The 17,881-nt window shown below is 40.2% G+C and overlaps 1 protein-coding gene across 2 annotated transcripts in view; it reads left to right on the top strand.

Moving 5' to 3' along the window:
* Positions 1-17,881, top strand: part of ADGRD1 (adhesion G protein-coupled receptor D1) — a 2,063,662-nt gene that overhangs the window by 164,368 nt on the left and 1,881,413 nt on the right. For both annotated transcript variants that reach the window (XM_044068759.1, XM_044068760.1), the window contains one exon: positions 10,957-11,115. In XM_044068759.1, the coding sequence (XP_043924694.1) occupies positions 10,957-11,115 (159 nt within the window). The remainder of the gene's footprint in view (positions 1-10,956; positions 11,116-17,881) is intronic.

Raw genomic sequence — 17,881 nt, forward strand, 5'->3', positions numbered from 1 at the left:
GGGTAATTGGTTGAGCAACATTATACAACCTTAATTCTATAGCTTCAGTGACAAGGTTTATCAACATTTTAAAGCTCCTATCTTATACAGTCTTGTAGCTTTCTAAATCATGGTGATATATGAAAGAAAAAAAGCTTTGAAAGGCTTTCGAATGTTCCTAGGAATCACATAAGAGCAGGTTTGTTTTGTGGTTTCTGCCTACAGACTAAAGCAGTGACATTCTCAATATATAGTTTGAGACACTCAAAATGAGATCATTGGATGTCAGAATATGAATAGGAGATAAGCTACAAACAACAACCATTTTGCTGCAAGTTTTAGACCTTTCTGATTTAGCCTGCTGTGTTACTTTACCAGTTTTGCTTGATGCCCTTGTTTGGTAGCTGTCTTTTCTTCAAGTGTATCATAGGGTTGATTACACAGAATTTTTAATACTATACTCTCCTCATAACTAACTTAGGCCATCAAACAATGAGCATATCTCAGTAAAATGTCCAGGTCTGCCCCAGAGTGATTTCAGTGATTGACTGTTTCCTTGGCTTGTGTCTACTTATAAGGATTTTTAGTACTGTTCTTGCAGATTTTATAAGATTACATGCTCAGAAGTCTGGAGTCCTGGTCCAAACGTAATTAGCTATCACAGCAAAAAAAAAAAAAAAAATACATGGAGTGTAAGCTTGTGGTTTCTGCATTTGTATTCACTAGTAAACATACTCTGACTGATTGATCTAAATAAGACAAGTGCATGCACAATTACACAAAGTATTGGAAATATTCAGTGCTTTAAACATATTTTCTGAGGGGTATAGCCTCTTTCTTTGAGCTATGTAATATATTTTCTTTCATTAACTGTGCCAATGTTCCAGTGTGCGGACTGGTTCAGTGGTGAGTGATTAGAGTCAGTATTAGGGAATGGGGGAACAGTTTTCTCTACAACAATTTGATTGTTACTGTTTGTTGTTACTAGTGCAGTCCTGGAAGTAGTATGCATAAGTAGCTGGCTTTGTGGCAAATGCAGCCCTCAACTTAGTTTTCATATTTAGTGTTTATCAGTTATTTACTCAACACATTTTTGTCTTGACTTGGGGGTTTACCAAGCAATTGGTGTTATTGACAACTTAAACTTGAGGACCCTTTGCTCAGCATGTTAGCTGTTAAGAAAATGGACAAGGCCTGTTCTGATATAATATTGTATTCTTCTCCAGTGTCAAGCTTAAAAGTAATACTTTTCCCTTGAATATTCTTCTTTTTCAAATAAATTTGTTTTCAGTGTTTGCAGTGATGTGCTTATATATTTCTTCTGCACATGTGAGCATTTCAGTCATTTGCTCATTAGATGGAACATGATATAAATATTGCATTGCTTTTCTTTGTATATGTAAGCAGACTTTGTACATGTAGTTTTTTTTTATTTCGTTTATTTTCTGTTGCCTGCTGACTATCCACTCCCCATGATCTATTATTGTTCCTTTCATTCATCACAGTGTAAAAGCCATTCCTGGCCCATTCATTTCTCATGACATGACAGCTGATTGTTGTGCTGCTATCCTGGCAGCCATTAAGGCATTTTGTTATGTGCCCTGATGCCACCCCTTTGTGGTGATTAGGACTTGTGCATCACCAAGTAGGGGCTACCTATGGCCGTCATACAGTAGCATGCCCACTTCCTCACACACTCCTACAAGGGATACTGTACTGGCTTGGATAGACACATCCACATCCCACCCCCTCTTAGGCTGTCCTCAAGGAAAGTGGGAACACCAGGCCAGCACAGGAGTAGGAGCCACCACAATCCCCCCTACCATTGGAGAGTGGATGTAAGCCACATGTATCCTGCCCACTCCATCCAGCTCTTCCAGCTTCCCAAGCTCTTAATAATTTTTGGGTCATAACACTTACAGCTTTATCTTTCTGCACAGGAGAGCTTGATCATGTGACTTTATTTTTACCTGTGCTGTGTTTATGAGTAACATCTTGCATTGCTGTTTGTCATCATTTTTGTTTTTATATTTTTATTTAGAATCCTGCAACATGCAGCAGAAACAAACAAATTGTATTCTGCATTCTAAAACTGAAAAGCACAATTGCATTCAAAGTATACTGTCATGCCTGTTCTTCCAGAACAAGCTATTGTATCTGAATTTCTAAGATGTGGTCATTTATATGGTAAAGCCATTTTTAAGTTATTAGTTGCTATAGTAACCACTGGTCTTCATCCTGTCCTTGTCTGAAAGTAGCACTTATATTATCAAGTAGTAGAATTTCCAGTTTTACTTAAGCAAGCAATCCATCATATGCTATTAGTTATTTGATTTTATGACACTATTTTGCATTGTTGGCATAACCACCTGCAGTGTAAAGCTGGTTGAAAGCCATATTGCCAGCAAGCTTATATACACTGGGTTCATCATATGTATAGGGAAAGGTGTTATATAAATCCATACATTATCTTTATCTGAATACCTTCATCGTATGATGAAAGATGTGGGTGTCTGTTATTTTAGTAAAGCTGTTTTGTTACTGTGTCTGATCCATTTCAATTCTACTGTATTTATTCCAGTTCTACCAGCTCACTAAAGAATCACCATTCTGTTTTACTGCTGTCTTGTACACTAGTGTTATTTCCCCCTTTTCAACTCCAGAATATCTTTGACTTCATTAAACATACTATAACATTTTAACAAACTCACTACATTCTGTGAAATTCTCACCAAAGATCTGTCCAATCTATATTTATTTATTTATTTATTGATTTATTGATTGACATTTGATTACCGGGAAGTCTGACTGATAGAAGCTCATTCTCAGCAGAGGAGCAAGATGAAAAGCTCCAAATTATTGCAAAACATTTTAAGAACAATACTTTTACAGTCTTCAAAAATAAAACAATAACATCTGCAGTTTAAATAATTATAACAAATTAGACATAATATAAAAACATTGGTTAAGAATTAGTACAAATTATATGACAGTTATTTAATATTTAAGGGCATTTTAGACAGTTTGTCGAGAAAAGGTAAGTTACTCTAATACAAACAGGAATTGCAATATGAAGTGAGGGGAAAAGCGGGTTTATGGTATATTTAGAGAGAAAGTCAGAGAAGAGAATTAGGTAGCAGTAAGGAAGTAAGCGAAGAAGGGAAAGTAAGGAAGTAAAAGGAGTGAAAAGGTACTTGTTCACATTTAGGGATATAGTGGATTCTGGTTTTGAGCAAGGACAGAGCCAGAATTTAGCTAGGAAGCCTTTCAGAGGGGTTTTGAAAGATGGGAGGGAGGGTATAGACCTGATGGATACAGGTAAGGAGTTCCAAACCTTAGCAAACTTGTACAAGTACAGCAATGCCCAGCAGATTTTTTAGGTTTGTAGACAGGAGTTTTTGGTCACTGGATCATAATGACCGACTGGGAACATAGTTTTGTAGAACGTTTTTAGTGCTGGACAGGCAGATGGATAATTTTATAGGTGGTAAGAAGTGTGTATGTTAATTGATGTGGCAGTTCTAACCAACTAAGGCTTTCCAGTGCTATACAGTGGTGGGTTCTGAAAGCGTTATTTATATACTGCAAATTTAGCAGCTTACTTACAGCATTGTTCAAGTTCTAATTTTTGTGAAGCCTGGTGGTTAGTAATAATGGAAGCACCATAAAGAAGACTGGGGAGGAAAGAAGTTGTGGCAAGTGTACTTTTAGTTGCAATAGTGAGAAAGTTTTTGGCTCTGTAAAGCATTCCTAATTTTTGATGAGTTTTTTCTTATACACTTTTGTATATCAGGTCAAATGTAAGATTGTCATCCACTATCACCCTTAATAGTTTGATATCAGAAGTGACTTTAATAGTTGTATTATCAAGAGAGACAACTTCAAATTTTGTTTTTTCATGAGAGAGGGATTAGGGGAAAATTAATAGTTTGGTCTTTTTTTGGATTACACATGAGTTGTGAATTATGAAACCATGTTTCAGTGTCTGTTAAAGCTTCCTGAGTAATTTTTTGGAGGTGTACCATGTTGCCAGATATGCAAATGAGAGTGGAATCACCTGCATATTGTATTAGGGTGGCCTGTTTTGGGTAAGGATACAGGGTGTTGGTGAAAATGTTAAAGAGGAGAGGAGAGTAAAAAGGACAGAGCCTTGGGTGACTGGAAGGTAAGCGGAGAGAGTGGAGTGCCATTTTACTGACTGATACCTATTGGACAAGTAGCTTTTGAACCACAAAATGGTGGGCTGAGAGAGACCTAGTAAGGACATTTGAAGACGTTTGCTGTGACAAACTGTGTGGAAGACTTTAGATAACTCTAGAAATAAGGAAGAGACTAGTCTACCATTATCTCTAGCTTTTTTTGACAGTATCTATATAGGTTAGAAGGGCAGTGGTAGTACTATGGGAAGGACAGAAGCCATATTGTGTATGGGCTAGGAGTTCTTCCTCCAGGGCATGGGCTATCTTTTGTTTCTGAATACATTTTTCAAGTATGTTGGTGAGGGGAGATAAGATTTCTGCAGGTCAAAAGTTATTAATGTCTGTTGAATTTCCTTCTTTGTGCAGAGGGATAATGTGCGAACCTTTCCAGAGAGAGTGGGATTCAAGGAATGAGCTGCTTATAAGGATCGAGACAGATAGACAATGCTATCGGCTGCTGTTTTTAGATATTTCTTTGGAAGGTCATCTGCTGAAGAAGAGAAGTTTTATGTAGGATATGAGCACAGGTTTGAAGGTGAAAGTGGTTGTGGTGATATGTGACTATTGAGCAGGGTTAGGATTCTATGTTGAGGAATCCTTGGTTAGAGATGCTGTACTATCTATAAAATAAGAGTTGAACTGTATGGATGTAAGATTTCTTTAATATATGTTCAAATTTTTTAGGGTTGCATTTAGTATTATTCTGAAAGCTGTTATTGTATAGTTTTTTTTGTTTTCATTTATTTGCTATTTAGGACAATTGCGAAGTATTCTATAGTTTTCAAGATGTTGAGCTGTTTTATATTTTTCCATTCTTTCTGTGCTTTTTCTCTATCCTGTATCACCATTCTACTCTTTCTGGATAGCCAAATTGTATTATTTGTTTTCAGTTTCCTTCTAGGAGTTAAAAGTCTTTTTAAGATATTTAGAAAAGTTGTATTAAATTCCGTACACAGCATTGTCTGGGGGGGGGGGGGGGTAAGAAGTTCCACTAAACAGATGATAGTGTAGTAATGAACATTTCTGGGTTAAACCTGGAAAAGGTTACATGTTGTTTTATAAATATGCTATTTAACTGGATGCGTGGGATGTCTAGTCGTAAAGACTGGGAGATGATTACTGAGAGAGAGTCTGACATTGTACCTGCGGCAAAGTATTTGCTTGGGTCTGATATTAGGACCCAGTCTAATAGGGAATTTGATGCCTTGCTATAATGTGTGGGGCTATTAATTAGTTGTGCGAAACCATACTGATGTAGGGAAGTTAGAGTTTGTGCCCAACCAATTGACAGTCACATTTTTCTTCTTCTTCTTTCGGCTTTTCCCGGTTAGGGATCGTCACTGCGGATCACCTGTCCACTCATGATTGGCAGTGGAGTTTTTTTACGGTGTCGAGTTGCCAGTCCAGTGCCTAACCTTCCACAGAAGGCACACACACACACACACACACACACACACACACACACACACACACACACACACACACACACTCATGCCTAGGGCCAATTTAGAGTGTCCAATTCACCTACAGCATGTCTTTGGGATGTGGGAGGAAACTGGAGCACCCAGAGGAAACCCACACGACCACAGGGAGGACATGCAGACTCCACACAAAAGGCACCCCAGCCGAGGATCGAACTGGAGAACCTTTGCTGTGAGGTGACAATGCTAACCGCTGCACCACTGTGGCCACCCTCCAACCAACTGACATTCACATTACCCAGTAATATTTTTTTCTTGTGGAAATGACCACCCTCAGGTCAATTTACAACTGAGATCAATCAGTTTATAGCCAGAACAAAGCAATTAACAAAAAGATGCAGGTAAAACAGGTTGCCTGTCATCATCTAATTAGTAGCTTTAAATTTAAGGAAAATCTCCACCAAACTCTTAACATTTAATCATGGTGAAATGAATTCTAATGAAGAAACCCATATATAAGCATACAAACCTTCTTAAGCTATATAATAACATTAGGAATTCATTGTGGAGGAGGAATTTAATAAAAGAATCACATTCGAGGGCAGCATGCAGCCTAAAAATCTTTTTTTAATTCTGGGAATAAATGTAGTTCCAAATTATCATTCCACTAAATTAAAAAAACATTTTAACTATTGCATGCACAGTGTTCCAGTCTAGGCACCACTGTCTCTATCTCCCCATCTCGTTATACTATTGCATCACAGTGTTCCTGTCTAGGCACCACTGTCTTCCCATCTCTTTATAGCTAGAACACAAGGAATTTTGAGGTAAACTCCTCTCCTTCAGAAAAACCTTTTTTGCATTCACCCAAATTAAGGATGGATGCACCATCCAATTCATAAAATAAAAATTTAATTCAGGAGGATAAACATTCTAAGCACAGTCACTGTTCCTATTAAAAAGAAGTCCATGTTTGAGAAGGTTGAAATGCTATGCATAACTGTCTCTTGACATGACGTATACTTTTCCTTGTTTTTCTCTCTTAAGGGCACCTTATAATCTGAATCTAGGTGAAACAGTGTTCATTGACAATTACTATTAACAACGGTCATTAACTTGTATATTCATATGATTTATGTTTTGTTTGTTAGTTAAGCGGATATTTTGCTCTGGATTTTTATAATGTAATAACACCTTCCATATGTACTTTCTAGCCATCATATCAGATGCCTTTCATAGGTTCATAGGTAGGTACTAGGCTATTGGCCCTAGGGATAGGTAGGTACTAGGCTATTGGCCCTAGGGCCTATATAAGCCTAGCCAAAAAGGTACTTTGGCTTTCACCACCCTAGGAAATTATTTACCTGTGCACCTTGAGAGGTGATCCCTGGGGTGAATTTCCTATCTCCCATCCGATCATCAAGATTTTTTTTGAAGAGTGTTAATGAAGAACTTTGCTTGACATAGATGGGTAGTCTGTTCCAGAGTATGGGAAGTCTCTGGGGCAGGAATCTATTCCTCCAGCAAGTCCTGTTTATTGTGGTGACAAGGTTTAGGTCCCTAGAGCAGGTAGCTCAGAGGGATTGGGATTTCTTTAAGTGGAGCATGTCCAACAGCTCTGGGTTTGACATAGCTTTGTATATTAGGCAGAGATCACCTCTGAGTAGGCGATATGCGATGGAGTAAAGCTGGAGTTTTTTGAGACAGTCTGCGTAGGGCATCTGTTTGAGGCCGGTAATCCTCTTTGTCAGGTATTTCTGTGGCCTTTCCAGTTGTTGTAGATGTCTTGTGAGGTACACAGAAAAAGGAGCGTTGTAGTCTATAATGGGTCTAATGAGTGATGAGTAGGGGGGAACAATGACCTCTTTTTTCCTGGATGAGAAACCCTTTGTGATGAGGTGTGCTATGTAGAAGAATTTCCTAACTACTGTGGTGATGTGATTATCAAAGGAGAGACTACTGTCCACCTGTGTCCCAAGGTCTCTTATCACACTTTCAGTGTTAAGTAGACTACCACCTGTGGTAGCTCATGGATACAGAGTTTTTACCAAAGGGGATGACAATGCACTTTTTGGCATTGAGCTTGAGGCCATGGCTTTGACACCAGGCATCTGTCTCAGTGAGGCCCTTTTGTAGGATGTCCACACCGTTAGGAGTTTCAGTTATGTCTCTTAGTTTGCAGTCATCTGCGAACTTCATTAGCCAAAGAGCTTCTATGTTAGCCTGTACTTCAGAAAAGTAGATACCAAACAGGAGAGGACCCAGGACTGAACCCTGTGGTACTCCACTTGTCACTGGTCTGAAGTCGGATTTAGAGTCTGCTACTTTCACAGTGTGGGTTCTGTCAGTAAGCCAGTTGGCAACCCATCTTGTGACATAGGGATTTATACCTAGTTTAGTGACTTTATCTGTAATTCCAGAATGGGGTATGGTGTCAAAAGCCTTGGCAAGATCTAGATAGGCTGTAATTCCAGAACTGGGGATGGTGTCAAAAGCCTTGGCGAGATCTACATAGGTTGTGTGAACCACCTTACCCTCATCTATGGCTTTGGTGACTGCTTCAAAGAAGTCTATAAGGTTTAGGAGACATGATCTGCCTTTTACAAATCCAAACTGGGTAGGGTCCAGAGTTTGGAGACTATCAATGTCTTTGCTTATAAGTTCCATGATGATACTTTCCATGGCCTTGCAGACCGGGCTCATTAGGCTAATGGAGTGATAGTTCCTGGGGTCCATGGTGGCTCCCCCTTTGTGGAGTGGGATAACCGTCACTGTATGGCATTCAGTGGGCACAAAGCCTGAGGTGAGGCTATGATTGAACATGGTGCTTAGGGCTGCTTAGGGGTGCCAGTTCATTCTGTAGTTCATGTAGAATGCAGCCTGGGATGTTGTCAGGCCCCATGAATGCTGTGTTCTTGGCTTTGGAGAGGGTGTTTTTTACCTGTGCAGCCCTGTTACAGGAACTATGCATTCTTCCTGTATAGAGATGGACCCTTTAGGGGATGAGAGAGGGCTAAAGTTAGCACTGAACCTATCTGCCAGGATGTTGGCAATATCAGTTGGTTCTGTATATTTAGTGCGATTGCGCTGTAACTCAGAGCAGATCTGAGTGTTGCCATTGGGATTCTTGACGTAGGTATAGAATGCTTTATGGTTGTCTTTAGAATCAGTGGAAATTTTGTTTTCGTAACTAGCTTTGGAAGATTTTATGAGGGATCTGAGCTTCTTATTGAGGCTGACCAGGGAGTTCCTCCAATCATGGGATTTTACTATTTTTTGCAACAGTTTCTTTCTTCTGTTGTAGAGTTTGTTTATGGCAGGGGACCACCAGATTGGCTTCCTTTATTTGGAGGATAGCATCTTGGTTCTATTACGGATAGCATGATCCATGCACTCGTGTAAGTGCTTATAAAGTGCATTTGTGTTAGATTCAGCAATCGTGCCTCTATTGTCTGCATGGGTGTCTTGAAGTGTGCCACTTCTGTCTTAAGAAGTGTGAAGTTGGCTTTGGAGAAATTTTTTATGCTGGTTTCCCTAATGGGGGGTGGGGGTGGGATGTGAATGTCTAGGGTGATTAGCCTGTGGTTAGATCTGACCAACAAGGAATTGACCTCTCATGTGGAACACCAGTCGCCCATGTTGGTAATGACCAGGTCTAGGATATTGGTGCCCCTGGTGGGGGTGTGGATAAGTTGATCCAAGGCGACAGAATTTACAAATTCCAGAAAATGTTGAGCAAAAGAGTTGGTACATGAGTAGTTTTCACAGTTAATGGTGGGGTAGTTGAAATCGCCCATTATTAAGGTGTTGGGTTGTACCCTAATATTTTCCAGTGTATCAAGAAATGAGGAGTAGGAATTCTGGGGCATGGTGGGGGATCTGTAACAAGTTACAATTTGGATTGCGGTCTTGCCCAGAGTTAGTTGCACTTGGATAATCTTGGATGCATTATGCTGAGCAACTAGCCTGGAGGTGAGGATATCCTCAATGAATATGGACACACCTCCGCCTTTAGTGTTTCGGTCCAGGTTAGGTGGCCGAAAGGTGTGGTATGAATTATGGCCTGGTAATGCAGGGCTGCTCTCTGGAGCCTTGAACCAGGTTTCTGTCACTGCACAGATGTCAATGTTCTCCATTTTAAGGAGTGCCTGGAGTGAATGCATTTTGAGGTTTAGACTTCTAGCATCGAGTAACATTACCCTCAGATTTTGCTTGCTTGTACCTGTTGCATCATACATACATACATAAATACTAGGCTACCTGCCCTTGTCGGCCATTTTGAGCCTGGCCAATTTCCCTCAAGGGTGAGAATCAAACCCTGTACCTTGTGCCTCTGAGATAAACACCGTAACCATTATGTCAACCCTCTGACCATCATGTGGTAAGATCTTACCAATACCTATACTGAGATTCTGCAGTAACTTATTTGCCTGTGATATTTGCCTACTTGGTCAAAAGCAAACTGAGAAGGGAATAACACAGTCTAACTGCCCACTCTTTATTTCTATTTATTGCATTGGCTATAATTTTATAATCTATATTTAGTCCATAGGTTTGTAAATAAGTACTAGGCTAGCTACTCTTGCAGACCGTTTTAAGCCTAACCAATTTTCCTTAAGGTGATAATCAGAGCCTGTACCCTGTGTCTGTGAGGTAAACGCCTTAAAGCATACATGATTGGCACACAATCCCTCAGTCCACACCTCAGGATACATCCAGATATGGGCTCTAACCCTGCTTTTTGTGAATGTTGACAGTCATGAATCATTCACATAACCATTACACTAGCAAATGCTGCAGTAGTAAGGATACCGGCCTTTCATGGTTTAACTGATCCATGTCTCCAACCCTTGTATCAATGGAGTAGCTATATAACCAGGTTGCAATAAGATTTTATCTTGAAAATTAAGTTTATTGTTGCAATTCATGCCGTTAAGACATGTTTTATGACACAGAGTTGAAAACAACAACTTCCACATGATATAGTATGCAGCTATCCCATGGTTGCTATGATACAAGGATGTGCAAAGAAATTTTAAAAAAACTTCTTATGCCTGACATTTCCTAGTGCACATGAAGGTAGATTAACACAAAGTTCATTTCAAAGCACACACATTAAGTAGTACAGGTTTACACTCACATGGCTATAATGCAGTGCTCTGTGCATATTTGTTCCAAAATGCAGTGCCTGTACAGCTCTTAATTCATTTTCAGCTTAATTGTTGATTCACTACTTGAATGACTATTTTTAAGTGTTTACTCTGAGCTTCAAACTCACATTTTCCTTTACTGTTGTTGAACGTACTTCTAGTGCATAGCTGGTGGCATATAATGTGACCTTTTTTGTTCTCCTGCAGGAATTACTGTATCATTTTTCTGGAGAGATTCAGATCCAGAGTCCTCACCTATGGATTCATCAAGAGTGATTTCCCGTATATTTCACGTATTCGCAAACCACATAGAATTTTATAACTTTGAGAATTCATGGAGCTGGAAGGTGGACATCAAGCCTCCAAGTAAGCATTTTTTCTTTCATCCTGAGTCGAATTGTTAGGGAGTAATTAAAGAGGATGGAAACTCTTTAGATATCATGGTATAGCTATATTATTTTGAATTAAACATGAACGAGGTGACTGTTGCCGCTGTTACTGGAATAGTTTGCCATATTGTATTCTTTTTAAACTCTTGGGAAGGCTTCCTTATATTTTTGTTCTCCACGTTATGGTGTCTGTTTTATTTATATACATTAGAATTTGAAAAACAAATGTTTACAGCTGTCTTGGCAGCAGTAACATTACAAGCTTGTGTCTTGACAGGTTAGGACTGTCTAGATAGGCAAATTCTTACCTGTTGAAGGCTAACATCTATGAAAACTATTGCATTCTTCTTTCTCAGTTATATGCTGTTTATATTAATTATCATCATCTGACTATGGTCCATGTTGAAAAGTACACGCACACACACACACACACACACACACACACACACACACACACACACACACACACACACACACACACACGTGCGTGCACGCGCACACACACACAGGTTAAAGCTTGAAGTGACTTAAGTGAATACATGGTTGCAAGCTGTATGTTGCATACCCTCACTCCAAAACACTTAGAATATGTAGTAGGGTAGGATTAACATTCATGAAATTAGTATAACTTCAGTTTTTGTGTTAGTCAAAGGTACTGTTCTCAACACCTACAGTGTGCTCAGATTTTCCTCCTTCTGTAGTTCATATGGGGTTACATGCACTGGTAATGTGCTTAACTGCAACTGTAATCTCTTTTTTTTATTTCTGTCTGTATAGCCATTTTTATTTCATTTCATGCTGTCTGTCTAATCCAGAACAAATAAGTTTTATGCCACCAGTCAACCATACCTAAAACATGTCTGTATCTAAGAATTAATTAATACACTCAGGGGGAGGGGTGCATCTTGATTTAACCTTGGGGGTATTTGGATGCCATTTTTGTTTAATCTCCTCACCAGAAACTGTAGTTTACATTTTCTGTTTGAGCTTACCTCTGGCAGGCCAATCAGCTCTACGTGTTTCCCGGAAACTCTGTGGCTGATGATTGCTTCTCAGAGCTCTTTCCTCCTTCCTTTCTTGGCTCATAATACGTCACCCAATACACCCAGTCCAGTCCATTCAACCTTCAACAATACAACTCATCTCCCTCCTTTCAGTCTCAAGCTAGTTCCAACACATACCATAAAAAACTCCTACTAAAATTAAAACCTTGCTCTAATGCCCCTGACAATATCCCATCTAACTTACTCAAGTTAGCTGCCAATGTCATAGCTCTACCATTCTGCATCCTAGTAAATCACTCTAGTCAACAGTGTTAGGTACCCCTCCTTTGGAAAAAAAACCTTCATCATTCCCCTTCACAAAGGGGGTAGCAACTTAACAATCCCCAACCTTCGTCCAATAGCTATTCTATCCCTGTCTCTAAAATCCTTGAAAAATGTATCCACCTACAACTCTTACCCTACCTGTTAGACAATCAGCTATTGACCCCCATACAACATGGGTTTAGATCTGGACACAGCACCACTACTGCCCTGCTCTCCTTTCTTAAAATCATTAACTCTGCTCATGATTCTGGTAATATAGTATCTACTCTTCTCGACTTATCCAAGGCCTTCGATACAGTCTCCCACAATCTCCTCCTGTCCAAGCTCTCTCATCCCAACCTCTCCTCTTCTTCCATCAACTGGTTCACCAGCTACCTCTCAGACAGGGAACAAGTAGTAAACTGAAACAACTGCACTTCCTCCTTCCTCCACACTCCAACAGGTGTTCCACAAGGCTCAATATTGGGCCCTTTACTTATCAACATTTTTTAATGACTTCCATAAGAACATCCCTAATGCTAAACTTGTCCAATATGCAGATGACTCTACCATCATCTGTTCTGCCAATTCTCTCCCCAAACTCATGAATTTAACTCAAATAGCTTTCTCCTGCACTGTGTCCTGGATGCTAGATAACCATCTAGCTCTCAATGCATCAAAATCAAAAATTCTGATATTCACCCCCTCTAGGAACACTGATCTTAACAAAGCATCCTTCTCTATATACAGCCATGATAAGACCTCTGTTGAAATAATTCCCTATACAAAACTGCTGGGAGTCCTTATTGACAATCAATTAAAATTCAGCACACACCTACAAACTAATATAAAAAACAAACACCAAAAGCTTGGAATGCTTTACCGTCACAATCACTACCTTACTCCCTCATCCAAACAACTCCTATCCACCATTTACCTCATTCCCTGTCTTCTATATGGAGCCCCTCTCCTTAACAACCTTCAGTCAACCCTCAAATCTAAACTATCTTCCTGCTATAACAAAATCTCCAAGTTTGCCACCGGATCCAAATTCTCCACTCATCACTGCAACTCCCTCCGTTCCCTAAAGTGGTTGGAACTCCCACACTACCTGACATACATTCACCTTACAACAGTACATAAGCTCATATTCAAGCCCTCTAACTGTCCTTCTCTCTCCTCCACCCTAAAAATGCATCAGCCACACAAAACACTCAGATCCAATAATCAAAATCTCATAGAAATTTACAAACCCATATGTTCTCCAGGGCAACTCTTAATATCTTTCTCCCTTGCCAGATCATGGAATTCACTTCCCTCACACATTAGAACCACCCCCAATCTCTCTACCTTTAATACATTACTCCACTCCCTTCTCTCCTCTCTCTGGGAATGCTCCTGCTCTCATCCCACCTGATGCTATCCACCTCTCTTACCCCTTCCCATCTCAAGAAAAAAAAATGTATGCATTTTTCCAATTTAATTATTCAGTTTTATTGCCCTCACATATACTTAACTATTGTTTGAATTTTCTGTTGCTTGTATTATTGTAAATTTTGCAAATACTATATAGGAGTTTTTATTGTCAAATTTGAAAATTCTTGTGTTTGGAGCTTTTCTCCCCAGGCCTCCATTGCAAACGGGCTCACCTAGGCCCAATGGACTTTCCCGGTCAACAAACTGCAAATAAATAAATACATTATATTTAGTGCTTGATTAAGTGTCAGATCGTCCAGAGAAGTAAGTCTCTTTTATCCCTGTGATAGCTAACCCATTTATTTCTATATAGGCATTAGTCATTTTGCAAATAGGTAAAGCACAAAAAAGACAAAAAAACTAGGAAAAAAAAAGAAATGTGGCCAATGGGCAAATCATCATCAGCCAGTAGTCCAGTTTGTAATATTAAAAATCCAAGCTTTTAATATAAAGCTTAAAACCAAAATTACAAGGAAAGATGAGTGTTTTTGTCCTGATTATTCCAAGACTTTTTCAGATAACATAAAAGTTCTTTCTTAGTATTTAAATATTATTTCATCATGTGACTAGACACCAGTCATGACTACTCCAGTCAGCAGCACCTTCTTTTACATAGGAAGTATTATAGTCGACGTAAATGTCATCCTCATCTTAATAATGATTTTAATTTAAAAAAAAACTAGATATAGAGATGTTATCATTTATGCCTGGCCATTCATCCACTTGAAATACCAATTGCCAGTAAACCTCCTGTTTTTCAAGCTATAAGTCCCATGGATCACCGCATGAATTCCGAGGAACTTGCTCTACTATCACAAAATGAAAGAAGTGGTCTAGAAATTCTAAAATTTGTTTAGACAAAGCACTGGTAGTGTTTTCTTTATGGATGCCATATTGATGTTCATAAATATTTTCTCTTAACATCCGTTCTGTTTTACCAATGTGAAAATACTTACAACCCTGCCATAATGTGGCATAAACCACTCCTTTACTGTTACAGATGAATTTTTGTTTGACCACAAAACATTCATCTTTGATGTAATATGTATGACCACCATAACAGGTACAAGCATGCAAAATCTGAAGGTAATGCTACTCAATGCTAGAAGTCTAAACCTCAAAATGCACTCTCTCTCTTGGCACTCCTAAAAATGGAGAACATCGATATCTGTGCAGTAACTGAGACCTGGTTCAAGGCTCCAGAGAGCACCCCTGCAATACCAGGCTACAACTCTTACCTCACTTTTCGGCTACCAAACCAGGATCAAAATACTAAAGGTGGAGTGTCCATATTCACCAAGGATATTCACACCACCAGGTTAGTTGCCTAACACAATGCATCTGAAATTCTCCAGGTGCAACTAACACTAGGTAAGACTGCAATCCAAACTGTAGCTTGCTACAGATCCCCCACCATGCCCCAAGATTCTCACTACACCTTCCTAAATATACTGGAAAATATTAATATACAACCAAACACCCTAATACTGGGTGATTTCAACTACCCTGCCATTAACTGGGAAAACTACTCATGCACCAACACCTTTGCCCAACAGTTCTTGGAATTCATAAAATTCAATGCCCTAGATCAACTAATCCATAGTCCCACCAGGGGCTCCAGTACCTTAGACCTGGTCATTACCAACATGGGAAATCGATGCTCCACACCTATGGTCACCCCCTCGTTGGTCAGGTCAGACTATAAGCTAATCACCCTTAACATCTATATCCCATCCCCACCTCCCAGTAAGGAAACCTCCATAAAAAACTTCTCCAAGGCCAACTTCATGCTACTCAAGTCAGAAGATGCAAACGTCATGACACCCATGCAGACGGGAACTGAATGTTCGACTGCTGAGTCCTACACTAAGGCACTGTACGAGCACATCCACTCATGCATGAATCGTGCCGTCCCAAATAGTACCAAGATGCTATCCTCCAAAAAAAGGAAGCCAATCTGGTGGTCCCCTGCCATAAACAAACTTTACAACAAAAGGAAAAAACTGTTGCAGAAAAGAGGAAAATCCCAGGATACAAAAAACTCCCTTACCAGCCTCAGTAAGAAGCTGAGATCCCTCATAAAATCCTCCAAAGCTAGTTACAAAAATAAAATTGCCAAAGATTCCAAAGACAACCACAAGACAATCTATAACTATGTCAAGAATCTAAATGGCAATGCTCAGATCTGCTCTGAGCTACAACAGAATGGCATTAAATATACTGATCCCAAGGATATTGCCAATATTCTGGCAGATCGATTTAGTGCCAACTTCACCCCCCTCTCACCCCCTAAATGGCCCATCTCAATACTGGAAGATTGCCAAATTCTGGTAATAACAGCCACACAGGTAAAAAACGCACTCTCCAAAGCTAAGAATACAGCATCCATGGGACCAGATGACATCCCGGGCTGTGTACTACATGAACTACAAAATGAACTGGCACCTCACCTAAGTGTCATGTTTAATCATACCCTCATCTCAGGCTTCATGCCCACCGAGTGGCGCACAGCTACAGTTATCCCACTGCACAAGGGGGGATCCACCTTGGATCCCGGGAACTACCACCCCATCATCTGATGAGCCTGATCTGCAAGGCCATGGAACGTATTATCATGGAACTTTTAAACAAAGACATTGGCAACCTTAAAACACTGGACCCCACCCAGTTTGGGTTTGTGAAGGGCCGATCTTGTCTCCTGAACCTTATTGATTTCTTCAAATCAGTCTCCAGAGCCGTGGACGAGGGTAAGGCAGTCCACACAGCCTATCTGGACCTCGCCAAGGCCTTTGACACTATCCCCCACTCTGGAATCATAGATAAACTCACTAAACTTGGCATTAATCCCTACATCACTCGATGGATTGCCAACTGGCTTACTGACAAAACCCACACTGTAAAAGTAGCTGACTCCAAATCCAGCTCCAGACAAGTGACATGTGGAGTACCTCAGGGTTCACAACCTCTCTTGTTTGGCATCTACTTCTCTGAAGTACAGGCCAACCCTAAGGGACTCTGGCTAACAAAGTTCACAGATGACTGCAAACTGGGAGCCATTATTGAATCCCCAAATGATGTGGATACACTACAAAAGGGCCTTACAAAAACAGATGCTTGGTGCCAGAGCTACGGGCTCAAGCTCAATGCCAAGAAATGTATAGTTATCCCCTTTGGAAAAAAACATGTACCCATGAATTATCACATAGGTGGCAGTACAATAAACACCAAAAGTGTGATAAGAGACTTAGGGACACAGGTGGACAGTCGTCTCACCTTCAATAACCACATTGTCACAACAGTCAGGAAATCCTTCTATGTGGCGCACCTCATCACTAAGGGCTTTTCATCCAGAAAAAAGGAGGTCATTGTCCCACTGTACTCATCCCTCATTAGACCCATTATAGAATACAACGCCCCATTTGGTATGTACCTCTCAAGACATCTGCAACAACTGGAAAGGCCGCAGAAATACCTCACTAAAAGAATCACAGGCCTAAAGCAGATGCACTATGCTGACCGCCTTAAAAACTCCAGCTATATTCAGTCGCGTATCGTCTGCTCTGAGGCGATCTCTGTTTAACATACAAGGCCCTGTCAAACCCAGAGCTGTTGGACATGCTACACTTAAAGAAATCCCAATCCCTGAGAGCCACACGCTCCGGGGATCTAAATCTTGTCATCACAATAAACAAAACATGCTGGAGGGATACGTTCCTGACCCAGAGACTCCTCAGACTCTGGAATAGACTGCTCATACATGTCAAGCAGAGCGCCTCTTTGGACCTCTTCAAAAGGAAATTTGATGATTGGATGGGAGAAAGGAAATTCACCCTGGGGATCACGTCAGTCACCCTGCTAGACAGGGGTCCAGGGAAGTAAATAGCGTGGGAAGAAATAGCCAGGGATTTGTTATGGCTAGGCTTGTATAGGCCCTAGGGCCGATAGCCCAGTACCAACCTA

Source organism: Protopterus annectens, chromosome 4.part0 (assembly GCF_019279795.1).
Source record: "Protopterus annectens isolate FY-2018-M chromosome 4.part0, PAN1.0, whole genome shotgun sequence".
Taxonomy (NCBI): Eukaryota; Metazoa; Chordata; order Ceratodontiformes; family Protopteridae; genus Protopterus; species Protopterus annectens.